Here is a 20,830-nt window from a genome sequence, read left to right as displayed (position 1 = left end):
CCTTGCCACCATCAATACTGTGCTTGCTCTGAAGGGTTCAGGCTCTGGGTTGTTGTTATTGACACTTTTATTTTTTTTGGTCATCTGGTCAAGTAGTGTAATTTGAAAGCTAAAAGAAAAACTATGCCACATTATGACTAATAATGTCTAATAATTCATTCTGAGTCGGCAGAAATAAAAACTTATCAGAGAGATAGCAGGAGCATTAGTCCTCTTGACTCCAAGTCTCTTTCAGTGTTGCTGCTCGGGTTAAGTCAGGAAACTGATGCTGACACAAAACCGGAAACGCCGGGTAAAGCTCGTCAAACATGTAAACACAAGAGTGGAAGTAGAAAATTTTAGTTTGAGCTACAGATGAGAACGTTATTTATTTACATTAGTGCACGAAAACTCAACTGGCGTTTTGTGGATTAAAACGGTAAGCAACCGAAAAGTGCCTCAGGTATTTTACTTGTGTCCGTGTGTGATTTCTACTTTAGCTTCGTTGCTAACAGCTTCTTCTTCTACTACAGAGGTAGTTAGCATAGCGCTGGTTAGCCGTAAACCACGTGCTAAAATATTGGAAATGTTTGCACACGAACGCCAGAATTGAACGTTTTTGAAAGAAACACTCAAAACAATGCGCTTTTAAATCTACACGAGTCAGTTATTAATTAAAAGTCGCGGTGAATGAGACATTAGCAGCCGTTAACTGGCAGCAGTACCGGTAACAGCCGTTGGGTGGTGCTGTTCAGCTGCAGTGTTGGATTATGGACGGTGCTAAGGGAAGTGAAGTTGATGATGGTGAAGAAGGTGCCAAAGACGAGCTCTTCTTCATCGGGGACTCCAGTAGTTCAGGAGAAGGAGAAGTTAATTTCAGTCACCAGAACTATGACATGAGCTGCAGACGAGCCGCAAGACTCAGGAGGGAAAGCTCTCCTCCGCTTCTCCTGGCCTTCCCTGTCTCCTCGGGAAGACCTCTGCAGGACACCAACCTTGCCTCCACTGATGACTTGCAGGAGGACAGTGACCAGTCCATCGAGGAATGGATGATCCTGGATGAAGTGGGGAAGGTGGACGACTCAAACATCCAGCTCAACCTGAGCTACGGGAACACCTCTGAGGATGAATCTAGAGATGAAGGTTAGACTATACCTTTTTCCTAGGCCTCTGAGTTACTACTAGTGTGTCATTGCCCTTTCACCTGTATTAGTGCAGGAAAAAGGCTGTGTTTTAATGCTGAGCTTCAGTAATCAAAAAGTAAAATCTGAGTGCAGTTGACAGGATATGACCTAGAGTGTCCTGCTACATTTTGTGATAAGAAGAATAGTTCAAGTTGCAAGAAAAAAAACACCAAACAGTTTTCACTTCCTGACTGCAATGGGTGTTTAGACTCTGCCAATATATTGCATGTCACTGGCGGTTATAGTAAACAGGCTACACAGTGTGGCTTTACACCTGAATTTCGCATGTGTTTGACATAATCATTCCTGAGCCATGGGTATAGGAAGAGTTTAAAAGATTAAAAAAGGTACGGTGTAATTTGTGCTGTATATTTTACTCGTTAGTGTGTGACTGGAAGCATTTACCATATGTAGCAATTTACGAGAAAAAAGTAGATTAAAAATGACCAACAAAACTTGCTTTTATTTAACAATGTGGAAGTGATTATGGGTGGATCTGATCATTAGTTAAAACTGATGTTACGACTTCCAATAAGGGATACACAAGTTCTGATATATGTACATACTTATTGTAGATATACTGTTTGTGATATAGTGCATTCTGGTGGGAGAACAAGTTGTTGTGTTACAGTTTGCTCAGGATGCACAGGAGTCTTTTGTATGAACGCTCAGCCTTACAGAAATGAAGATCCCCGTATTCACACAGATAGTTGCGCTGCACATTTTTTTTTCTTGTCTTGCCCAATTGGTCTTCACTGGAGGAGAGGTTTAAGGTTTTCTTTACACATAAATGGTTCTACTAATGGACCTTCTACTAATACTATAGTCTATTTAATAGGTTTTGTATGTTTTTGTTATGTCTTTTTTTTGGGGGGGGAAGTTTGTGCTCTCGTCAAGGACTATCGCTGAGCGCGACTCAGATCTGTCACTGAATATACTGTATTTGTTCCTGTTTGACCAAGGTCTCCTTTGCTATTTTTTTCAATCACAGATACAACAGACAAGAATGTGAAGCCATTAAAAGATATCTGGGCTGTATCAGAGAAAGACAAGGTAACCTTTGACTTGTATTAGTTTTTAAAAAATACTGCAGGAGATCTTATTTGTATCTAATAAACCGTGGCTAGGGAAGGAAAGAAAGCGCTTTTCTGTACTCTGATAAATATGTTTTTTTCCAGTGGCTTTTTAAAAATCTCTGTCTTGTCCTTTCATCTTACCTAGTACGGTGCCGATCAGTCTCTGGCCAACCGCTATTTTGTGCCTGGACAATTGAAGATCTGTCACATCTGCAACAGGACAGGACACCTGACCAAAAGCTGCTACTTCCAAAAAGTAAGGAAACACACTTGTCCATCCCTCTCCATGCAATCTCCAGTTTCCTCCATCACCTGCGCAGGTTGGATGACCGAGCATAGCCTAACATGTTTTTAAAAAATGTCTATTTTTGTCTCTGCGTCAGCAGAAATGTCCCACTTGTGTCCTTTGTGGGATCCAGGGACACATCCAGAGGGACTGCCCAGGCCGCCCCTGCACTCTCTGTGGAATGCCTTGTCATGGCCTCAGGCCCTGTGAAATGCCTCCAGTGTGGAACCAACACTGCCAGCGTTGTGGGATTACAGGACACCTTTCTGACGTGAGTTTGTCGAAGCAGATTCTGTAGCCTCAAGGAGTGCGTGGGGCCCAATTTATGAAGCCCCTATGAGAGTTATACAATGCCTTTTCTATGTTTTGCTTTCCTGGGTTTTCTTTAGGCCTGCCCCGATACATGGAGACAGTACCACTTGACAGTGAGTAGATTTATCTACACTTTATTTATCTCAACGTAGGAACATGCATAATACTTCTGAACACAAACAGGTCTTTCTGGCTTACTGTATAAACATAATTACAAGTTTTAATGGTTTTGCCCATAATAGATAGATAGATAGATAGTTTCTTTATTAATCCCAAACTGGGAAATTTCTCTGTTGCAGCAGCAATGTACAGGCATTCAACCATACATAAATATAACAAAAGCTAAAATCAACAATAAAAATAAAATAAGTATACACAATATTAACAAGATTATAAGATAAGTGAATAAGTGAATATTAAAAAGAAATGTTAAATTAGATTGCAATGAGGTGTACTGAATATAGGTAAGATTAAAAATTTACAGCCATTTACCCAAAACAAACATGTGCAAATGTGCAAGAAAAAAATAAAAAAATAAAATAAAATAAAAAATGCAATGCAATGAATTAGAAGCAAATAACAAGATGCCATTTTAATCATGTGTATTTTTTTTTTTACATGCTGAAATTAAGAAACCAAATTCATGGTTCAGCACAGAAGAAACAAACTTTTTTCTTCCGTCTAAAAGTATTGTTTGTTTCACCATTATTTTTCCCCAGACCAGATTAGAAGTTCCCCACAGGCCACAGACGGTGCACAACCTCAACCACAAGAGAGTCCATTCTCATTGTTACAACTGCTCTGAAAAGGGGCATTATGGCTATGTAAGTGATAGATTTAATCAGCCCTTCACTTATTTCTGCCATGTCTTTCAGCCTTCCTGACTAAAACTTGCCAATACTCTCTTTCTGTTGCTGCTCTTTCTTAACATCGTTCTTCCTTTCACTTCCCATCTTTACACCTCTGTCCAACAGCCATTGTCTCTCTCTGTTTTAGGTCAGACTTTAGTAAATCATCTTGCTCCATTGCATGCCCTCTTTCTCTTGTCTCCCATTCACTTTCTCATGACTTGTTCCTTTTTGATAGCACGGTTTTCTCTGTCACGTATTCATCTTTCAACCTTTCTCTTATATTCTGCTTCCTCCGTCTCTTTGTCGGTATCAGGAGTGCGCTAGCAGGAGGATGGTCAGTGGCACTTTCCCTTCAGTGCCTTATGTTTGCTGCTATGACACCATACAGGACATCCTCCAACGTCGTCTTAAGAAAGGAGCCAAAGGTGACCAAACATACACTAAGCACATTATTATTGTGTATTATACGTGCATTACTGTACGTAAAATTACATAAACTTGCGCATGAAACAGTGTATTTTATTTTGGCTTATCCTTGAATTGTAGCACATCAACATTGTAAAATGTTTTCCCGGAAACGACAAACTCTAAAATACCATACTTTTTTGTCAGTGTTGGGCCAGATATTGGTGTGTAGGATATGTATTGTGCATGTGACATAAAAGTACAGACAAAAAGCATCATCAAGAACTACCAGCATTGAAGGCCGACTGTGATGTTAAGTCGCCTCGTGTCTGGACCAAAAAGTTGCGCATAACCACAACGCAAAGACTAGTTGTTGCAGCCAGCATTGCTCATGTGCAAAAAGGAATAACTTTTACATTGGCAGGTGGCAGTAGTAGAGCTGCTTTTAGCTGGGATGCTAGGAAGCTAGAGAGAACTACAAACCGTCATGTCATGACTAATAGTTATTAGTGTTTTGTAATGTCCAGATAAGATGAGGATGTAAAATAAGAAGAGCCTCCGGTGTGCCTTTTGAAGTTTGACATTTTCTTTACTTCTCTTCCATTTCTCTTCTGGTGCACCAGTTCTCATAGATGAACAGCCAATCAGAGTGAACTCTCAGACCGATTCACTCTGCCACCTATTCAGCAAGCTGGAGTAGCCAAAGCAACATGCTGAATTGGCTGGAGTCTGACTAGGGCCAGCGATGCAAGACACAACACAAAAACCAAGGCTACAGACAATTACCGCTGGCCGACTTTTGACTTGGTGCCTCACAGCCTTAAAAACATCAAATATGATTTCATAGGGACTGTAAATGGAGGAACTTGACCGTAGTTGATTGAAAATAAAACATCTAGCCCTCAAACAGTCACCTTTTACAAATTGTTATATTTTAACAGAACGTTTAATGGAGATGATAGTAAAAATAGAGAAATATGAGCAAATGAACATAGAGGTCTCATTTTTTATGTGTATGTTGTTATGTGGAACTTGCCAGTTAATTTATTGACAGAGCAAAATTACTATTCATTCATTTAATTCAGTGAATGTAAGTAACAACAGTTGGTCTTTTATTTTATTCTCTACTTCAGTCTCCACCAGCTCTTCAGCAAAATATTTCTTCAGCTGCTTAATGTATCTGTTCAGTGCTTGTCTCGGTGAGGATTAAATCTGGCCTACTGTTGATATATAACAGCAGTTAGCACTACAGCTTCTTTTAACTTATTCTACTCAACAGGATTACACAGATGATCAAGGAAGTCTTGTCTGTGTGTTTCAGAGCATAAGAGTGCTAGATTGCTGCCTCCTTCAGATACGGAACAGTTGTCTGAAAAAACAGGGGAGAGTGGTGAGGACAAGGGAAGGAGCAAGACAAAGCAGGAGGCATGTACTACCAAAGCTGGCAGGATCAAGACGTGGCCAGAGAGACGCAGGGAGAGACGTGAGGTGAAGCGACTGAAGAGGGAGGCCCAGGCTATGCGAGAAGGAAGGCTGCTGGGGAGATCTCGAGGTTACTCTGATGATGAAGGCTGCTTCGCAGATCCCCTAAGACACCGCCTGCACTGCCACAAACAGTCCACTCCCCCTCCACAAAGGAAGAAGAGGAAAGAGACAGGTGGCAGAAAGAGCAAGAAGCGCAGAGAGGCAGAGAGGTGGATGAAAAGAGGAGGGATAAAACGTGGGGAGTTGTATCCCTATTGTGACGTAGGCATTGGAAATGAAAACCTTCTTTCTCCAAGGCAAAGAGTACGCCACAGAAGACGATGAAGTGTCTTTTCTAAATGTTTTTTATTCACTGATAAAAAAAAAAAAAGTGTCATTGTCCTGTGATTGATTTATTTATTTATTTAAAGTACAAAAAAATAGAGTAGAGGAAGGATACGCATTTTCATTGATTCTGGTCTGAATGTACTTTTTGATATAAACTGTTCAGTTATTACATCCTCTATTTTTAAACTGGCTGGATCAGATTTTATGTCTTTTCGCAAAACAAATTATGAATATGTCTTCAGACCCTGCGCCTTTGCAATTTAAGTACATCATTATGTGGTGCAGGTGGTCGGTTGTCTTTCTGAATACACTGCCTGGCCAAAAAAAAGTCACACACTCTAACATTTCGTTGGACCGCCTTTAGCTTTGATTACAGCACGCATTCGCTGTGGCATTGTTTCGATAAGCTTTTATTTCCATCCAGTGTTGCGTTAATTTAAAATTGCGGCCAATCCATGTGTGAAAATGATGTCTCATGCTCCCTGAACCACTCTTTCACAATTTGAGCCCGATGAATCCTGGCATTGTCATCTTGGAATATGCCCGTGCCATCAGGGAAGAAAAATCCATTGATGGAGTAACCTGGTCATTTAGTATATAAAGGTAGTCAGCTGACCTCATTCTTTGGACACATAATGTTGCTGAACTTAGACCTGAGCAACTGCAGCAACCCCAGATCATAGCAGATCATAGTTCTTAACCCAGTTTTAGTAGTTTCTTCAATCTCCGTAGATGTTTCCTCTGCTTGATGCATGCCAATGATTTGACCCTTCTCAAACATCTTTTCCACGACCACGGGATGTGTCTTTCAACATGGTTGTTTAAGAAATGAGAAGCTACTCATTGCATCAGCTGGGGTTAAATAACTTGTCAGCTGAAAGATAATCACCCATGCAGTACTTATCTAATAGGAGGCTTGTACCTATTTGCTTAGTTAAATCCAGATGGCGACGTTTTTTTTAGGGCAGGCAGTGTATAATGCCAGTCTTATGGTAATAATGAATTTCTTTATTAAAATGCCTCAAATTTTTCTAAAAACGGAGAACTTGGTTATCTTTTGTAAGGAGCACAATAACCTAGTTTTGTATGCACGGAACAAGACATTTGTGGGACGTTTGATGCGTAGAAAGGGGCTTAGGTTTATATAGCATATTGGTGAGTGTTCATGTATGTATATGTAAAGCACATCTACCTGAAAAGCCGTATGAATCCAGCGGCTTTCAAAGCGTTGTCCTGTAGTATTTCTGATACGAAGCTGCTGAATTATTAATGAGCGGAGCAGCTGCCTGGGGTTCTCCAGACAGAAGTAATCAACTCTGATAACAAGCAAATTAAAACCGTCCTTAACCGGTGCCAGTTAAATAAATCTGGCTCCGACATGTGTTGTACCGTTGCAAACGTTTCCACGCTCATGGGTTGCGATATTTTATTTAAAGGTTAGCACCGAACTGTCTCATGACGAACGATATATGCATCTGTTATCGATTAGTGGTGACTCGACAGAGACGTGAAACTCCCATTGATTGATCTCCACTACACTCCCCGCTGACCAGAGAAAACACTCGATAGCGATTGCGAGAGGGGATTTAAATTAGACAAATGTTATCCGTCTTGCTTGGCGGAGAATGTAGCTTTCTGCCTTCTCGTGTGGCCAGAGGTAATTCGCTGTTTGCACTCCAAGCGACTAGCCTAACATCGGTGCAGCGCGACGTTAGCTAGCTTGTAATGTCGGCACGGTTGGACTTGTTTTCCCCTCTAGACCCCGCTTCCTGTTAGCCTTGGGCTAGCTGGAAAATCGAAATTATGCTAATGAACGAGCATGTATAGTTAACCAACGCAAAGGGGTGTTACTTGACTACTTACGGTAGGCTACGCGGTGCAGTTTAGTTATAATTTATTCACGAACCTGTGCTAATAACTTTGTTTTACCACAAATCATCGGGACGGTTGGTTTCCTTTAGTTTGCTAACGCTCGCCAAGCTAGCCATCTTGCGTGTGTTGACGGATTCAAGTATTTAAGTTTGCTAGCGTTTGTAAGCCAAGAGCAAGCAATATTAACTTCAGTTGTTTGTTAGTATAGGCGTCGGCAATGGACTCACTCGTAAATAACCCAAATGCATGCGAATAAAGAAGATAAAACACTTTATTTTACTGTGGATAAAGACTGATGGTGTTCACTGTGAAAAGACAATAGAGGAGACTTGTTCAGTCGTTGTTCTGGTAACGAGGACACCGCCGATAACCGAGAGAGAAAATATAGCTTTTTGGATATTGTTTCTTTTTTTTATTATTATTATTTTTTTTTTGATACTGCATGTTCACATAGCTACTGTATCCCTGAATACTTCAATGCTTATTCGTGGTTAAAAATAAGAACAACGCGGTGTCCGTCAAGTTGAGCCGCACATATAAAGGGGAGAGTGGATGGAGTCGATGCAGCTGGTGCTTGTGCGACAGATGAGGGCTGCGCTTCCCTGAACCCGCCGCTTCCAGGTACCTTACCTTATCATATTAAAACAATAGCTTTAAATGCACCTGAAAACACTCGCAGGTCATCAGCAGAGGTAACTAGGGGGGGAGGGAGAGAGAGAGAGAGAGAGAGAGAGGCAGAAGCGGTCTGAAGAGCGAGGTTCCTGGACGTGCATCTCTCCAGCCTACCTTCATCACATCCATCCACCACCGCCCTCCTCCTTTCCAGCCATGGACCCCCCGAGGACTCGGTCGCGGTCTCGGTCTGGTTTTTATCATTTCGCCATGAACGGCAGCGTCGGAAGCAACGGCGGCAGCAACGCTGTCGGTAACGGGAGCTTGATGAACGCCAGCGGAGGAGGGGTGAGCTACCCGCCGCAGAGCAACCCCGGCTGGGCGCCGCATCACGGAGGTCGCAGCTACCAGGAGAGCCAGCAGCAGCAGCACTCCCAGGGGAGCTACCTGTCCGCAGGGGCGCAGCGCCACTCTTCCCATGGAGCTCACAGGCACCCCGGGGCCGGTAAGCAGGCTGAAGTGAACAGGGCCTGCAGCCCGACTAGATGCACCGTTGCACACACTCACACACTATGCACCCCCTAGGGATGCAGGCAGACCACTAGCAGCGTATCGGGCTTGGGGACATTTAACTAAAAGACTTCAACTGACAGCTGTTGCTTGGAAAGCCAGCTTCATGTTGTTTCAGTGGAAGCTTTACTTTAGAGGTCTGGCTGGCGTTTACTCCAGGTAAATGGGGCAAAGTAGGTTCATGAACTCTGTCCTGTATGTCACTGCTGGGGCTTTATACTCGGGAGTGCAAATTATCCTGGCTCACAGTAGGAATTTAACACTGCTGAATTTTCCTTAGCATGGGCCAAGCATTCAGATGGGCTGCAGGTCACATTATGTCACTTCTGTGGATGTAGGCAAGCGGTAAGAAAAGTCATGCCACAGGTTATCAGTTAAGTGACTTAAACTAGTTTTCCAGCTCTATAGCGATGTAGAGAGATTTAATAAGCAATGACGTAAAACTATAATGAAACAAATCGGCCAAGACATTTAACTCATTCTTCAGTCTTTTCAAGATGCATTTATAAGACGTCTGATGGAGCCTTGAAACAAGCCTTTGATCTGCTTGTGTGTTTGTGACGGGGATTTTTAGCCCTCGTGCTACCCTCTTGCGTAATCTCTCTCTGTCTGTCCATTCGCTTGGGGTCCCGGAGACCCCAAAGGTAGCACAAGGGTTAACCCCAGATTGGTCACTACTGATATAGTGATCTAATGACTAGTACAGAGTCATTTTCTTTGCATCCTAAAGCCTTAATGCTCTTTAGCGAAAATGCCAGGTTGCGCACGGCTTTGAATTGTCCCAGACTAGTCAATCTGATTTTTCTTTAGTGGTTCTTGGCAAAGTAGAGTAAATATTGAGAGTTGTGTTTGCACATTGCTGGTTTTCTTACTTTGCCAAGTTAGACTGATTCAATCAGATAGTAGTTCAATTGGCTTTTCCTGCTCATGAAATCAATAGCTCCTTACCCAATCCAGACTCCCTATGTATATAGTATACCTTCAAGTCATAAGCGAAATTAAAAAATGGAATTCATTGTGAAACTGCTTCTTTTATTTCTTCCAGCACTGACACTGCTCTTCACTGTTGAGCAGGTTTCCGTTGCTGACCATTAGAAAGCAACTAGAGAAACCTTCTGTTACACCAAAATGGGTTCCCTCAAAGGCAAAAAAAAAAAGAGTGCCGAATTAATGAAAGCAGGCTTTTAATGGCCCCGTGTAGTAATAGCAGCACTGTTGCCAAACAGCCAAAATAAGCCACACAGAGTGGACACTTACAGAAATGTATGCTCCCCAAACTGACAGACCACCGCTCGGTTTGTGTGAATGACTTGGAGTGTGTTTTCCATCTGTGTGAGCTGTGTCCTTATTGCTCTTAGCAGCTGCACATGCCTCATCCTTTGTGGCTAGGTTGTGTGTTGATGTGTGTGTGTGAAAGCAGAATAAAGACTGTGTATATTTAAGTACATTACAGATTCTGGTTTGCTGTTGCTTGTTTGTACATGTCACTGTATCACGGCTCTTGGCATCTCTTTATGCTGGATGTGTCAGGTTTGGATTTAGGGGTGTTAAAATGTGTCCCGCTGTCTTGCCTCAGTTTCTCCCCTCCCATTTTCTCCTTTGCTTTTACTCCCCCAGTTTCATGTTCTCACCTAGTGTAGCTTTAACAGTGGGTGCACTCACAGCCTGGCAGCATTGCAGCTGGATAGCAAACCACTTTATGGATCTTCATTAATATTATCATGCGATATCCCTGCAGATTATGTGGCTTAAATACGTTTCTCTAATTACAGCTCGTCTCTGGTAAATGTTAGTGTTAAGGTATTGTATATCCACTAAATAACATAAACAAATTGTGTCTTGATGACAGCTAATACTCCTAAGTTCACTACTCTGTCTGACTCGGTTGTCTGTCGTGAAAGAAGTGGTGTCAGTCTTCCCCAGCAACCATGCTATGGTTGAGTCTGCTCCCCAACAGAACCCGTCCAGTCTGGTTCACCAGCCCCTGAGATGAATCAGCATTAACAGACCTAGTTCTCCACAAAATACATTGGCTTCTTAGGCCCAGGACCCTATGTGGTGTAAAGAAAAAGGGATTGTAAGATGAAATGAAGATGTAAGCCAATGTACTGGCCCTACTGTCGACCAGTCAGTCAACCGCCCGTCCCTCTGTTCTCCGCAGCCACTAGCAGGGCGTCTTTGAGCTGTCACTATCGGCAGACTTCACATGGCTCTGGAGTGGCTTCGCAAAGACAAGAAAGGGGAAGGGGGGTGCTTTCAGATCTGTTGTTTCCTAGGAGGCAGAAGGGGCTGCTTGGATGAGGGAGGCATAGAGGAAGAAACAGGAAAGCACAAAGGGGGAGTTTTCTCCCGTTTTTTTTGTTGATTAAATGGTTTTTGGGGGGCACTGCTTAGAGGAAACTCTTGTCAGCGGAGTTCAAGGACATCCTTCTTAAGCTGTTGAAATGTCTGTTTGCACATGTTGCATCCAGGCTGCACATGTGGACTGTCAGATAAACAGATGGGGGAGCGCTGTGTTTTTTTTTTTTTTTTTAAAGCTTATGTTTATGGCGTTAGTGCTCTGTTCAGTAATGTTTCCTTTTTTTTTTATTTTAGTATATTTTCATATACTAATCTCATTCATATCATTAAGCAATCTTTTTTTTGTGATGGTCGGTTGATCTTAGGATCAGTTCATCTTTATCGCTTGTGCCACCACTACACAGAAATAGATAAAGAAGGGAAGAAACTGAGCTGTTGTTGTGGAGATAATAGTGGTTGTCCTGCTCAAGGACACTTTAACATAGCACAAGCTTGAAAACAGGGTTACTCCAATTTATTATATTTGGCTAGGGTTGCAATTGATTTATTAAATGTCTGTAAAATGCCAGAATTCCCCAATTAGACATTTTCAAATTGTGTCCAGTGTCCCAAACCGAAACACATTCTGCTTACAATACCAGCAACCAGACAAATGTTTGTCATTTTTGCTTGACAACTATCACAGTGATTATCAAAATGGATGCCAGATCATTTTTATTTTTTATTTTTTTTGCAGTCGCCCAATCAGTCGTTTCACCTCTAGGCAGTACACGGTGACAAAAAATGATTGTGAAGGTGAACTGATGACAGCAGACAAAAGTGGCTATCAGTATTCAAAAAATGTTACATGTGCAAAGTCAACAAGAGGCTGTGGTGTGTTGTACGTGCTCGGTTGTGGACGTCTGTTTGTGTGTGTCTGCACAGGCTTTTCATGGTAGATCAGAGGCAGTGATTTGTCTGTGAGAGCCAGGGAGGATAAGTCCAGTGTGACATCTTCCAGAGATGGATTGCTTTCTTGTCTGCTTGTTTAAAGCAGGAAATTCAAAAGCCCGCTTGCAAGAAAAACCCTTGCTGAGGACACAGCGTTTCTCTAGCAAGATGTGAGATGCATGTTTTTGTTATCACTGTTGGATTTTGTGGTTTTAAGTCTGTGTAACTATTCTGGCAAATTAGAGAGGCTTCATCGAGATGACGTCTTTTTTTAATTAATTTATTTTTTTAAGCGTCCCGTGTGGTGTTCGAATGGAAAATATAATCAAAGGAAACTAGCTGCCTGTGTGTGTTGTTGTCTTTCTGTTGGCTTCACAAGCATATGTCCATGTGTCTTGTGATGTTGATGTTTTTCTCAGCCCCATCTTATCTGATTATGTTTTTTTTTCCCTCTGTGGCCTGCAGGAGGAGTGCTACATTTTCATCCAGATAATGTCTGCAATGAGGATCGGGACAAAGTAAGTATGAAACATGACCACGGCCTGTTGCCTCCTGGTTTGAATTAAATTTGTATGTCGTCGTTTTCTCTTATTTCTCTTATTTAATCATTTACCTCCCCTTTTCCTGACCGGCCTTCCCCGTGGTTGTCACTTGTGTGTGCAGATGGAAGACAGCCCAAGCCCAAAAAGGCAGCGTCTTTCCCAGCAGTCCATGTTAGATCTAAGCTCTGCCCCTCCTTCCACTCCTTCCTCTCCAATTCGCCCCTGGGAGCTGCCTCCTAGTCGCAGACCACACCCCCACTACATGCCAGAGAGATGCCACACACCTGTTCGAAATCGTCGCAGGTACGATCTAAATATTTTTCTGCCACTAGAACATCACAAATAAGTTAACAACATAAATCTTGAAATATCTTGTTGTGTTGGAGCAACATTTTTAAAAGATGTAAATGTCTGTTCACTGAACAATGATATAAAACAAGCTTAAACAAGGGTTTAGAGAAAATGTAATCAAAAAATGATGTCTAGTGTCAGTAGATACTGTCCTACTACTCCTGTAATATTTATTTTATATATATTTTTTTTGGCTGAAAACAATGCATTGCTGCATAAATAGCTTTTCTGAAACACTTATGAAAACACTTTCTGCTTTATTCCTTTTTATGAAACTGTGAATAGAATATATTTGACATATAGACTGTTACATTTAAAGACGTCCCCCTGGGCTTCATTAAACCTTCATGGTTTTAATATAAATGAAATTGAAAAACCAGGAGGCTTTTATGTGTTTTGGTTCATGCTCTTACACAAGGTAAGCCCAGAAACACAAAATGTATGTATCAAATACAGTGTCGTTTCACAGGGAGCTTAAGTGATGCTTGTCAGCATGCAAATATGTGTGAATTTCTATTAATTAATGTGTGAGGTTGTCTATCATTAGGGCTGTAGGAATGAATATTATTGCCTGCATTAAAGCTGAATATCAGTAAGTGAAGACCACTTGTTTGATTAAAATGCAGCGTCTTTCTGTCTTTGTCACTATTAAGTTTCAGTCAGGAATTTATTACTTATCATTTTGCTGTAGGTGGCAGGTGAATTATATTTGATGCAAATGACGGCATGACTATTTCTGCCTCTTCTTTAGTTTTTCCTCCTTTCTTCCACCTCAGCCCTCCAATGAGACGTCAGCGTGGCCGGAGAGACCGCCTGACCCGCCACCACCACACGCACAACAACCACCACCCCTACAACAACAACAACAATCACCACCACCACCATCACCACCCCAACGCCCACCATCATCACCATCACCACCACATGCACTCCCACCACGGCCCGTCACCAGGCCATCAGGATGAAAACTACCGCCACCCAGCTCCTCCTCAGGGTTACCCACCCTACAGCCAACAACCGCCCAGAGGGCCTGGGCCAGGACCCGGGCCCGACGAACGCCCAGGTTACCACCCCCCGAACCCCTCCCCGAGGCCTCTTCATCAGTCGCCCAACCTGTCTCCTAGGCTGCTGCACCCTGCGGCCCATCCACAGCACCCACACCCGTCCCAGCAACAGAGCAGTGTGATGTTGGACCTCCATGAGCAGGTGAGTTTGGTTGGTATCGTTCTATTAAAAAAAAATGAAAAAGTAAGTAACTCCAATGAATTCAGTAACCGTGCCCAAAACCAAATACAAATAAGTCTGCATGTGTAAAGTTGTGAACCGAGCCCCTTTATTTTTCATATTCAGGGTTCAGCTCCAGTATCATATCCTGTGTCTCCTCCGGGGGCGCCACCTGGCCTGCCACCTCGCTCTGCCCCACAGCAGATCCCAGCATGCTCGGTGGTCTTCAGTGGACAGCACTATCCCGTCTGTAGTGTCCCTCCTCCTGTGAGTGTGTTTATTTCTAGAGATTCATGCCGTGTGTAGTTTGGTCAGTATATTTCCACGTGTGTTGATTAGTTTTATTTCTGTTCTGTACTAAATACCTTCTTGCAAATTAAATCTTGTTTCTTGGTGTTTCTCTGCCAGGTCCTTCAGACTTGTTCTGTGCAACACTTACCCATGCCCTACCCATTTCCGTCACTGCTCTCCAGTGACCCGGCCTTCCTGCTTCCCCCTCCTCACCTCGCCCATCCTCCAACACACCTTTCTCACCATCCACCTCACTTGCCGCAGCCGGGACAGTTTGGACCCTATCCTGCGCAGCAGGCCCGATCAGTGAGTAGGAATTCATGTGTTAAGCTTGTTATGATATCAAATGCATCTTTTGTGAATTGATAAGATTTGATTTCTCTGTTTATCCACTGACATCTTAAATTTCTATTTATCTCTGTAAGACAGTTTCTCTCTCTTGATATGAGTTTTAAATTGATTAGTTAGTGTGAGAGTCTCTTATCTTCCAGGGAGGCTTTCAGTTTTTCTCCTGCCATTTAAAATGCATCAGCATAAGTGGTTTACAATGTTAAAGCAAAGTAGATTATATATGTTGAGAACTGTCTGAGTTGCTCTTATTTGCAGTTTACTCACACATTGTATTTTCAGTAATAAATCATGTACTGAAAAAGTTTTTCATTTATTTTAAATGATGAGTAAATTGATGATGGTCTATTTAAATATATTTATAAAAAAATGTCCCTGCTGTTGTTGGTTTGAATTACAATGGAAAATGTCAATATTGTGCATAATTATTGATAAAATAATGTTTTAGTAGCTGCATTAATTATGAGATTCAGTTTTATTCTCGTGATGCTGACAGCACACATGTTCCTTTTGTATAGTTTTTATATGGACTTTTAAGCACTGGCTCATTTACAGGATGTTTTTAAGGCTTAACTCTACTCCCAGGCACTGATCATGTATGTTATTCAGTGCCTGTGTTCGTCTGGTTTCTTTTTATTTGAAACATTCATATATAAATAGCTAAGACATAGATTCCTCCGCCACCTTCTTTAGATTTTTCACGTTTCTCCTTTGCTTTCTCAGCCGTTACAGAGGATAGAGAACGATGTGGAGCTGCTTGGAGAGCATCTGTCTTTGGGTGCTGGCCTCCACTATCCCCCTGCCACCCACCCTGCCCTCACCCCACACTCTACACAGCTCCACTTCCTCTCCCACGACCCTCTGCCTCAGGAGTTCTTTGGAGTGGTGAGCATTCACAGTAAACTGATAAAACACGTGTTTCAACCTACAGGTCCACTTAAGAATAAAAAATGGTAACCGTCAATGATCTGATGTGTACGTGTTGTCACTTACCCCACAGTCCTATCCAAACTTCATTCCTCGGCGTCTACCAGGGCGACGGTACCGCTCGCAACAGCTGCCACCTTCGCCTTACCACCCCAGCCTCCTGCCTTACTTCCTGTAAGTAGAACAGTTATTTAACGAAATGGGTTTGTTTGTGTTTTTAATTGTTTTGGTCAAATATACAGTAAATGACCTTTATCAGAAAAATGTGAAATTCAGGGTGTTGATAACATTTATGTAAACATTTCTTCAGAGCCGTAAAGTAAACCATCAAGTCCTTCTGAAAACTCATTATCTCAAGAATTCATTTCATACAGAAAGTGTTTAGGCACTAGTTAAAGGTGGGAAAGGAGATTTATGATTCAAAGATTTTTGCTTTTTTGCAAGATGTGTTAGATTTTGTGTTAAGTTAGTTTTCTTTTGCAAAGTTCTGGACGAGTTTAAAGTGTTTTAATGTCTCTGTGCATAGATCAATGCTGCCAGTCCAGCCCACCGGTCCTGCAATCAGTCTAGAGCTGGATGTAGACGATGGGGAAGTGGAAAATTATGAGGTTTGTTCTCTTCTCTTTCGTCTATATGTTTGGTAGAAGCAGACAATCATGCATGTGTTGCTGATGACGTGTTTTTCCCCAAAGGCCCTCCTGAACCTCGCTGAGCGCCTAGGAGAGGCCAAACTCCGAGGACTGACCAAGGGAGACATCGAACAGCTTCCTTCGTATCGATTCAATCCAAATAATCATCAGTCTGACCAAACACTGTGAGTGCTGCTGTTATACGACCACTTCACTCGCTGATAATTATGTGCTGATAGCGGCTAATATTTATTAATCGCAGCTATTGTACAGTTTGCATATTTGTCTTTCTGAAACCACATTGTGGGCCACCAGTACCATTCATAATCTTTCTCTGGGGTTGGGCTTTATGCGGAACATATTCCAATTCTTGGTTATATTTATAAGTACTTATCAAGAGGCAGTTGAAGGTTTTTACAGATGGTTCATTAAAGACTGTGACTGGAGCTTCAGACAGTTACATTTAACTTTTATTATATAAATATCATTCAGTAAAAATCTCTCTCTTTCTAATATAATATCTTTCCTAGATGTTATGATTGAACTCAACAGGCCAAGCCAAGTTTTCCTTAATGCCCTGGTTATTATGTGAAGAGTGTGCCAAACAATGGGGTTGCGTTTCTGTGCTTTACATGATGATACTTGTCGACCTGCAGGTGTGTGGTATGTATGAGTGATTTTGAGTCCCGCCAACTGCTGCGAGTCCTGCCCTGCAGTCATGAGTTCCACGGAAAGTGTGTCGACAAGTGGCTGAGGGTAAGTACGCATAGTGTGGAGACCACTTACTTACATCTAGCCCATATGACACACATGTACAACTTGAGCTCAGCTAGGTCTCATCACACATTGTTTTGCAGATGATTCAAGTGCAAAGTGGAACTTAATGCACTTAAAGAGTACATTTTGTGTTGTTTTAGTTGTTATAAGTACACATTAATTATGTCGTAATTGTAGAAGTACAATGCGATTCTCTCTCTTCAAGAGTTCTGGGAAACAACGGAAGCAAACATCTGTCCACATGTGTCCAAATGTTCCTCCAGTCACCACATATGAGTCACTAAGATCTGTGAACCACACTAAACTCCAGGACAGGACCATCAGAAGATGATTTACACATACGTGACATGTGATTTACCACTGAAAATACTTAAAGAGGCTCTTAACCACAAAGTTCTGGTGTTAAATCATATCGTAGTCTTATGATTTAGAGACCTGGAGCTTTGCCTAAACGATCGGTGTCAATTTTATGGAGCAAATTTACAGAAGTGTGCAGTGGTGAGTTTAGAATAGGGTGTCATGAGTGAAGATATAAACTGCTCGTAAAACCCAATTTGCCATTTCTTCTCTCTGTCCTCAGGCCAACAGGACATGCCCCATTTGTCGGGCCGACGCCTCGGAGGTCCAGAGAGACTCGGAGTGACCACATGGGCGAGCCAGACACTCCCCGTTGTCTGTCAAACACGATCAGCACTGCCTGCTCCTGATGTATTGATACACGTGCGCGTGCTCAGACACACAAACACACACACACACACACACCATCACCTTAAATTTCTGTGCAGCACTTTTTCTTCCTTTGTTCTTTCGTTCTTTTCTAAAATATTGTACCCCCTCTAACACTTGATGTGATTTATTTTTCTTGTTATCATATTATTTCCTTCTCTCTGTTCTTTCCTGTACATGCATATTGGTCCGCACATTTTCCCAGCAATGACCCACCATCTTGAAGTGGTGTGTATGTGTGTGTGTGTGTGTACATGTGCATGCACCGCAACTGTGCAAGCGTTGTTTGGTCACAACGTTGTTGGTACATGACTGTGTGTATTTTCGGTGTGGGTGTGGGTGTGCGTGCGTGTGTGAGAGAGAGATTTTTAGATGTCCTGGAGCATGCCTGAGTTTCTGTTGTGTATCAGACAAAAGTAACGACATGTGAGAGTTTTTTTTTCCTCTCATGAGTGACTTCCTGTTTGTACGTTTATGCACTGTCTGTCTGTATGCATACTTTGTGTGTATGTATGTTATAGACTTAATCCTTTTCTCTAGTTTGACACTAAGGGGTCCATGCTGCCACTATAGTTCTCGGTTACCAGTTTGATCCATTTGTTTCAGTAGACTATTATTATTATTATTATTATTATTATTATTATTATTATTATTATTATTGGACCATTATAAGTGATTGTTTTCCTGCCTGGCAGATACCTCATTCATTCCGGTTTTGTTCTTCACTCATTATAAGCGCTTCACTACTTGCGCTACTTGGATATTACGCACATGTACTTTTCTTTCCCTTTTTTTTTTCTTAGCAAAAATAAGTTTGTCTGTGACTTTGCAGTGGCACATGTTACATATATATATCTATATATAGATATATATACATACTGTATAAATCTATGAATATCTGTATACCAAATAAAAGGCTTGATAAGAACTTCTTAAATGTGGTATTTTGTTTATGCTTTTCCTTCTTGTTTTTAACTGCTTGTATAACACTGAGAGACAAATTAGGTCTGCTTGTTCTTGATTTTTATAGGATTGATATTATTTCAAACGTTTTCAAAGTTTTACGCAACTGAAACGGAGCGTTCTCAAGGTTTGCATAATGTTTATAAACGGGGAAAAAAATGAAATATGTTTCTTAAAAAGAGTTTAATTTCTTCACATCTGCAGCCTTATTTTTAGTGTTTCTCCACCACATCCCAGACAGATCTATATTTGCACTGGTATTGCTCTGTTATCGGCCTCACCGTCTGTTTCAGTTTTAGACTGGAGCAGTGACAGAACCTGGCAAAAAAACAGTCCATTGTGTGGTCAAACTTCCTGCAAGTGGGTTCAGCATGTTTCAAAGTATGAAAATAAAGTTTCACTCTTTCAAAATGTAAGTTTCCGATATACTAAGAGTATGGTTAATAAAGACTTCCCACCAGTCCCCGATGAACTGAAGAAGCTACTTGGATGAGCGGTGAAACGTCTTCTCAAAAAACTCTACAAGTCCAGTTGATTTTTTTGAACCTTTTTTGGATATACCATGACCTGGATGACTGAGAACCTGTTGTTAAAAGCATTATGCAAGCTTTCAAATATTAGTTTCAGACTTGCAAACCATTTTTTAGTAGATGCCAAGCTTCCAAATACGAGTTTCATTTTGAATTGTGGCGTGGTATATGGTTTTTAAAGAGAAGATATTACTAAACGTGATCCTGACAGGCTGCTGCTGCTTTGGATGTTTCCATATTCTGTTCAGGTGGTGCAACCGCTTCACGTGACCACTAGGTGGTGCCACTGTCCTTCTGGACTTCTATTATCCCACTTCTGCCCAAGTTCCTGTCCTTGACTTGTGTTTTTGTTTCTGTAATGCATACACTATGTTGCACTATTGTGGCTTAATGCAACTGGAATTCTTTCATTGGAGGAAGCTATAATAATAACTAACTATTAACTGTCTTTTGTGTAACCCCAAATTCACTGTGGATTGAGTCTTCATTGAGACTCTGCAGTTATATCTGTTACTTCACTATCACACAGAAATCAAAATAATAAAAAATAACGAACTACAATTAAATACAGTGCAATAGAATAATTGATAAATTAGATATGAACAAACTTAAGAACTACAGCATGGTACAAGAACCATGCGTACACAGTAGACTGTATGGTAGACCTCTTAATAAAATGAGGATGTATTATAAGTGAAATGTTCCTATAAGTTGACAGTGTGACTGAAACAAGTGCATGCACACAGTTGCACAGACAGGCTGCCCACCTCCCCTTGCGGCTGACATCTGTTGCCTTGGTAGCAGCCCTGTTGTCCTGTGCCTTATGTTGATTAACGGAGCAGGAAACCGCGTTATAGTGAATACTGACAGCGTATCTACAGCTGAATTCTAAAAGCCTGGCATCACCTCTAGGCTCTGCAGCACAAATGGCTACGCTGCATGAGGCTGCTTGAGGCTCAGACAGCACAAATGTCATTGTTCCTTTACTGGACACACAACTTACAGAGCGCATTTATGAAGAATGTGACACAGGTCGCAGGGACCTGAGGGCTGTGTTCATCTTATGCATATTTTACCAAGTGATGGAAACAGGCCTTTTATGTTGACATTTGCTTTTGGTTTTGTGGTTTTAAAAATAAGATCCTGAGACAAATTCTGTCTCAGAACCACAAGATAAACAAGCAGTTTATCTTGTGGTTGAAGATTGTTCCTGGTGGATGATTAGGATGATAGAATGAATCTGAGATCCGACACCCCCCTGATGGTACTGTATAATTGTTAAGACTCTAAACATCATTATACAAAATACTGTATACTTTGAGTTGTTGTCTA

General features: G+C 41.6%; 2 protein-coding genes across 6 annotated transcripts; both read left to right on the top strand.

Moving 5' to 3' along the window:
* The first annotated feature begins 261 nt into the window (after window positions 1–261).
* On the top strand, window positions 262–6,322 carry LOC311492000 (zinc finger CCHC domain-containing protein 7-like). Of its 4 annotated transcripts, XM_084550115.1 has the most exons (9): window positions 267–418; window positions 999–1,122; window positions 2,155–2,216; window positions 2,385–2,495; window positions 2,623–2,796; window positions 2,915–2,950; window positions 3,557–3,661; window positions 4,002–4,113; window positions 5,415–6,319. In XM_084550115.1, exons 2-9 carry the CDS (start codon window positions 1,029–1,031, stop codon window positions 5,900–5,902), a joined length of 1,182 nt encoding a protein of 393 aa, XP_084406241.1. In that variant the 5' UTR covers window positions 267–418; window positions 999–1,028; the 3' UTR covers window positions 5,903–6,319. The 4 variants fall into 4 exon arrangements, with proteins under 4 accessions (XP_084406240.1, XP_084406238.1, XP_084406239.1 ...); XM_084550114.1 differs by having other exon boundaries at window positions 262–1,122; window positions 2,659–2,796; window positions 5,415–6,322; XM_084550112.1 differs by having other exon boundaries at window positions 262–1,122; window positions 5,415–6,322.
* A 722-nt stretch (window positions 6,323–7,044) lies between these two features.
* Window positions 7,045–19,038, top strand: LOC311491997 (E3 ubiquitin-protein ligase RNF38-like). Of its 2 annotated transcripts, none has more exons than XM_084550107.1 (12): window positions 7,045–8,894; window positions 12,656–12,708; window positions 12,854–13,035; window positions 13,860–14,298; window positions 14,434–14,574; window positions 14,716–14,904; window positions 15,670–15,831; window positions 15,947–16,047; window positions 16,400–16,481; window positions 16,566–16,687; window positions 17,159–17,258; window positions 17,860–19,038. In XM_084550107.1, the coding sequence occupies exons 1-12, from the start codon at window positions 8,606–8,608 to the stop codon at window positions 17,920–17,922; spliced, it is 1,923 nt and encodes a 640-aa protein (XP_084406233.1). In that variant the 5' UTR covers window positions 7,045–8,605; the 3' UTR covers window positions 17,923–19,038. The 2 variants fall into 2 exon arrangements, with proteins under 2 accessions (XP_084406233.1, XP_084406234.1); XM_084550108.1 differs by having other exon boundaries at window positions 7,046–8,894; window positions 13,860–14,289.
* The last annotated feature ends 1,792 nt before the right edge of the window (window positions 19,039–20,830 follow it).

This window comes from Chelon labrosus, assembly GCF_963514085.1.
Source record: "Chelon labrosus genome assembly, chromosome: 8".
In the NCBI taxonomy this organism is placed as follows: Eukaryota; Metazoa; Chordata; class Actinopteri; order Mugiliformes; family Mugilidae; genus Chelon; species Chelon labrosus.
Note: the sequence above shows the minus strand (reverse complement) of the source record. Positions and strands in the feature narration are given on the sequence as shown.